The sequence below is a fragment of the Myotis lucifugus genome, unplaced genomic scaffold, assembly GCF_000147115.1.
Source record: "Myotis lucifugus unplaced genomic scaffold, Myoluc2.0 scaffold_5, whole genome shotgun sequence".
NCBI classification, from domain to species: Eukaryota; Metazoa; Chordata; class Mammalia; order Chiroptera; family Vespertilionidae; genus Myotis; species Myotis lucifugus.
Window position 1 is genome coordinate 17,489,473 of NW_005871053.1, and position 6,100 is coordinate 17,495,572.

The following is a 6,100-nucleotide window of genomic DNA, read 5'->3' on the forward strand; positions in this document are numbered from 1 at the left end:
CATCTATGTTCATGAGGGATATTGGCCTGTAATTCTCTTTCATTGTGATGTCTTTACCTGGTTTTGGTATTAGGGTGATGCTGGCTTCATAGAATGAGCTTGGAAGTGTTCCTTCCTCTTGAATTTTTTGTAGTAGTCTGAGGAGGGTAGGTTTTAGTTCTTCCTTGAATGTTTGGTAGAACTCCCCTGTGAAGCCGTCTGGCCCTGGACTTTTGTTTGCTGGAAGCTTTCTGATGACTGCTTCAATTTCTTCCATAGTTATTGGCCTATTGAGGTTTTTAGATTCTTCCTGATTGAGTTTTGGAATGTTGTATTTTTCTAGGAATTTGTCCATTTCCTCCAGGTTGTCTAGTTTGTTGGAGTAGAGTTGTCCGTAGTATTGTTTAACAATCATTTGTATTTCTGTGGGGTCTGTTGTTATTTCGCCTCTATCATTTCTGATTTGGTTTATTTGGGACCTTTCTCTTTGCTTCTTGGTGAGCCTGGCGAGTGGTTTGTCAATCTTGTTTATCCTTTCAAAGAACCAGCTCTTGGTTTCATTGATTTTCTGTATTGTTTTTTTGGTCTCTATGTCATTGATTTCTGCTTTAATCTTTAATATCTCCTTCCTTCTGTTAACTCTGGGGTTTTCTTGTTGCTCTCTTTCTAATTCTTTGAGTTGTAGAGTTATATGATTAACTACCATTTTTTCTTGTTTTTTGAGATAGGCCTGTAGAGCTATAAACTTCCCTCTCAGGACTGCTTTCATTGTGTCCCAGAGGTTTTGGATTGTTGTGTTTTCATTGTCATTAGTGTCCAGGGTGTTTTTAATTTCTTCTTTGATGTCATCGGTAACCCAATCAATATTTAATAACATGCTATTCAGCTTCCAAGTGTTTGAGTATTTTGGGTTGTTTTTATTGTAGTTTATTTCTAACATTATGCCATCATGGTCTGAGAAGATGCTTTTTATGATCTCAATCTTCTTGAATTTGTGGAGACTTTGCTTGTGACCCAATATGTGGTCTATTTTTGAATATGTCCCATGAGCACCTGAGAGGAAAGTATATTCCGCAGCTGTGGGGTGTAGTGTTCTGAAGATGTCAATTAAGTCCATCTGATCTAGTGAGTCATTTAGGATTGCTGTTTCTTTGCTGATTGTTTGTCTAACGGATTTATCCAGTGATGTCAGTGGTGTATTAAAGTCCCCTACTATGATTGTGTTATTGTCGATATCTCCCCTGATATCTTCCAGAAGTTTTCTTATGTATGTGGGTGCTCCTGCATTGGGTGCATATATGTTTACCAGGGTTATATCTTCTTGTTGTATTGATCCCTTTAGTATTATGAAGTGGCCTTCCTTATCTCTGGTTATGGCCTTCACTTTGAGATGTATTTTGTCAGATATAAGTATTGCTACCCCAGCTTTCTTTTCCTTTCCATTTGCGTGAAAGATATTTTTCCATCCCTTCACTTTCAGTCTGTGTGAGTCCTTTCCAATGAGGTGGGTCTCTTGTAGACAGCAGATGTATGGGTCATGTTTTTTTATCCATTCAGCCACTCGGTGTCTTTTATTTGGAGCATTTAGTCCATTTACATTTAAAGTTATTATTGAAAGGTACTTGTTTGTAGCCATTTCTTTTTTGTGTGTGTGTGTGGCTGTTTTCTTTCTGAGCTTGATATTTCTTCTTTTACAACAGTCCCTTTAGCATTTCTTGCATGGCTGGCTTGGTGGTGATAAACTCCCTTAGCCCTTTTTTGTCTGTGAAGCTTCTTATTTCCCCTTCAATTTTGAATGATAGCCTTGCTGGATAGAGTATTCTTGGATTCAGTCCTTTGCTTTGCATCACTTTGTAGATTTCCGTCCATTCTTTTCTGGCCTGATGTGTTTCTGTTGAGAAATCATTTGATAATCTAATGGGAGATCCCTTGTATGTTACTTTCCGCCTCTCTCTTGCAGCCTGTAAGATTCTCTCTTTATCCTGAACATTTGCCATGGTAATTATGATATGTCTTGGTGTGGGTCTTTTCGGGTTCACCTTGTTTGGGACTCTCTGGGCTTGTGTGACTTTTTTCTTCCCCACCTCAGGGAAGTTTTCTGATATTATTTCTTCGAATAGGTTTTCTAATCCATGTTCATCTTTCTGTTGTTCTGGAACCCCTATTATTCGTATGTTGCTTCGTTTCATGTTGTCCCAAAGTTCCCTTAGGCTCTCCTCCTGCCTTTTAATTTTTTTCTCCATTTGCAGTACAGTTTGAGTGTGTTTTGCTTCCTTGTCTTCTAATTCACTGATTCGGTCCTCCGCTTCTCCCAGTCTACTGTTGATACTTTCAATGGTGTTTTTTATTGCAGCTATGTCGCTCTTCATTTCTTCTTGGGACTTACTTAAGTTGTTGATTTTTTTCACCTGTTTCTTCTAGCTTCTTGCATACGTAGTTGAGTTTTTCATCTGTTTCTTCTTGCTTCTTGAACATCCGGTGCATGTACTCTAGGAACCTTATTCTGAATTCTTTTTCCGTCATGTTGCATATCTCTGTCTCACTTAGCTGCTTTTCTGGCGAGTCCTCCTTTTCTTTCCTTTGGGGGTTTCTTTGTCTACCCATGTTTGATCTCACTGACATGACTAGTTGTTGAATCGTTCAGTGGCTGGACCCTGGGTGGCAGTGGCTGCTCCCTGGGTGGCAGTGGCTCCTCGGTCTGTGGTTGCTCCTTGGGCGGTTGTGGTAGCAGCGGCTCCTCTGTTGATAGCAGGGCCTCTGATGGGTGCTGTTCACAGTTGTGGTGGCTCTTCTGGCTGGTGGAGGGAGGCTTCAGATGCAGCAACTGTTCCCCAGGCAGAGCGTGTGGTGATCAGGAGGCCGCTGTTGCTTGAATCTGTTGCGTTGATTTAGAGGCACAAAATACAACACAACAAGGCACAACGTACCAGGCACTGAACACTATTGTATTTACGATATTACTAACCCCAAATAAAGGTGGCCACCCGAGCTAAGAGAGTTGGGAGATAAGGGGGAAAGAAGAGAAAAAGGTAGAAGAGAAAAAAGAAAGAAAGAAAAAAAGGAGTGCAAAGATGTGATTGGAAAAGGGAGGGGAAAAAGAGGAGGAGAAAAAAAAAAAAAAAGAAAGAAGAAAAAAAGTAAGAGAGAAAAGAAAGTGAAGTGTAAAAGGGGGAGAGACTATTTATGTGAGGAGAAAACTCCTATAGGTCCGCCACTAATACCAACAAATTGCAGCAACAGATTCCTGGAGATGAATACAAACTACAAACAACCAATAATATCAATCGACGCAAGGGGACAGAGAAGCGCAGAAATAACCGGGGGGGGGGGGAGAGGGAGCGGCAGGAAAATAAAAAGAATAAGCAGTCTAACCTCACAAGCACTCAAAAAAAAAACAACAATATACTCGTCAATCAGGCAAACAACGATAAAACAATAGAGAGAGAAAAGAAGAAGAAGAGAGAGAAAAAAAATGGATAGTGAAGGAAGATGAGGGAAAGGTGTATAAGGATTTAGAACAGGGGATTGGACATAGGATATTTAAGCAGGGTTAAATTTTGACAGAGGATAAAAAGAATAGGGAAGATCTAAAGCTGGAGTAGGGTAAGAGAAACAGGACAGCAAAAGGGAAAAAGTGGGGAAGATTGTTTAGCACAGAGGCAAATGAGGTAGAGAAAAATGTTGCTAAAGGAACGATGAAAATAGAATGGAGAACATTAGTCCCAAAATAAAATAAAGACAAGATAAAATGACACTTTAAAAAATGGTAAAATGGTAGCGGTAATAATACTAGTTAAAAATAAAAATGTAGTAGCTGAAAGGGCAAAATCGGGTGATGGAGAAAAAAGAAAAATGAAAAAAAAATGTTTTCTTTCTTAGTTAAAAGGAGAAAAAGTAATTTAAAAAAATAAAAATAAAAATGTGCAGTAATGCAGGTGCTTCAGATCTTCTACTCTTCTTATTGGCACGCCCGGAATTCAGGAGAATGTTGACTTTCCCTCTGATACACTGTTCCTCCTTGTTGTAAGCCACAGTCCTTATTGCCTTATCTGTATTTACAGAGGAGTCAGTTCGTGGCTCTGCCTCTGGGTGGCAGTGTGTCTGGGTTGACCTCCGAGGCTATAAGTTCTCTCCGACCAGGAGCTGCCTTTTGTACCTGAACCAGCTCCGCCCAGAGGTGGTTCCCCCGGCGCCACTCCCAGTTCTGTTTCCCAGGCTCCCCAAAAACAATCTTCCCCTACAAGCTCTGCTAGTGACCCCAGCTGGGCACTCACATGCACTGGGCTCAACAATCAAACTCACAGAAGTAAGAGGAAGTGTGCGAACAAGAGCCTGGGAAGCTGTTCGAACTCGCAGGGTTCCACCCTCCAGAACCGCGCGGAGTGTCTGCGCGCGCTCAAGCCCCCGGCAACAACAAGTAGCCGGCTAACAGGGAAACTCTGAGGCAGCCCCTTTGCATCCAGTCTAACTATGGGCTCATCTATAGTGTCACCTTCTGGCAGCAGCCCTGCGGGAGCCCTCCCCTCTTGCGAGACACGCTGGCCTCTATGGGCACGGATTTTGGAGAGCGCGGATTTTGGCGGACGCAGATTTTCCCCTGCGCCCGCGCGCCTGTTCCTCGCTCCAACCTGAACTGCGAACCGCACCTTTGAGGTAAGTCTAACCTTTCCGTGGAGGGGTGCCGGTCTCCCCTTGGCTCTTGCAGTCGCGCTGTTTGCGAATCGTTGCCTCCGGGTTAGTAGCCGCCGGGTTAGTAGCCGATCTCTGGATGCCGGTAAACGCTGCCTGAGATGGCGCGGTCTCGCCGCTGCGCTGGCGCCCAGAGGGAGGTTTCAGCCTCAATCTCTAACCATCCGCATTTTTTAGGAGTTTTCTGTCTTTCCTGGCTGCAGACTGTCTCTCAGCTGAAACTCCCCAGCTTGATCGGGCTGATTGTTACCTGTTTCAGCTGCTCGCCCCCATCTGGTCCGGGACAAAGCACCAACACGTCCGTCTAAGCCTCCGCCATTTTTCCGCCCCCGGAATTCTTAATCTAATGCAAATTTAATTTTTGTTTTGTTCTCTCTTTTGTTTTCCAGGCTTGGGGAACGATGATGGTGCACAAAGGCCTAGATTTGCCTTGTCTCAAAATAAAGAATTTTGTAGTGTCTTTCAAAAGTAATGCAACAAAGAAACAATACAAAAAATGGGTAGAATTACCTATCACATTTCCTGATCTGGACTATTCAGAATATTGTTTGTTTAGTGATGAAGATTGACATTTAGTTGAAGATTCTTTTAAAACATTGTGAACTTAACACTTAATATAATTTTGATTGTTTTTTATTATACTAAAGAACTGATGTAAGAATTTAATAAAATAATTGTTGTACTTTGAGATGAGCTGTATGGAGTAAAACAATATATCATACTTTTCATTATTTATCTTGTTTATGGGCAGGGGTAAAGAAATTCTATCAATAATATTCATTAGTGTGGAGCAGTAGGGTGGGGAGTACTGTGGAAAAAATGCAGAATATAAATGAGGGTCTAAGGTACGAATTTCAGTTCTGTCACGAATTTTCAAAATAAAATAAGCAAATCAGTCATCTTTCTGAACCAGTCTTCTTATTGGTGAAATGGTTGTAACATTGTCTGCCGTTGCTTTTATTAGTTTTCTATTGTTGCATCAAAAATTACCACAAGCTTAGTGGCTCAAAACAATGCCCATTTATTATTGCAGGTGTTGTGTAGCTCAGAGGTCTGAGCAGGGTCTTCTGCTCAGGGTCTGAGGTGTCAGCCAGACGATGTTCTCATCTGAACACAGTCAGGGAGAATCACTTCCAAGCTCTTTCAAGTTGTTGGCTGTTGCGTGCTTGCAGCTGTAGAGTGGGATTCCTGTTTCCTTACTAACTGTCCACTGGGAGCACTCTGAGCGAGGGCCTTCCTCACCACCTGGCCCTTTTACAGCACAGCTATTGCTGCTTCAAGGCCAGCAGGAGAATCTCTCTCTCTCTCTCTCTCTCTCTCTCTCTCTCTCTCTCTCTCTCTCTCCCTCTCTCATCTGCTAAGATGAAGTCTTAACTGTAATCACAGGGCTGACTATCTCATCCCATTCCCAGGTCCTGCCAACACCGGAGGT

General features: G+C 42.3%; 1 protein-coding gene across 1 annotated transcript in view; it reads left to right on the top strand.

The window, feature by feature from the left end:
- IFIH1 (interferon induced with helicase C domain 1) overlaps positions 1 to 5,565 on the top strand; it is a 64,848-nt gene extending 59,283 nt beyond the window's left edge. Inside the window, exon 16 of the mRNA XM_006083209.3 lies at positions 5,058 to 5,565. Within this exon, the coding sequence (XP_006083271.1) occupies positions 5,058 to 5,237 (180 nt within the window). The 3' untranslated portion in view covers positions 5,238 to 5,565. The remainder of the gene's footprint in view (positions 1 to 5,057) is intronic.
- Positions 5,566 to 6,100: the final 535 nt, after the last annotated feature.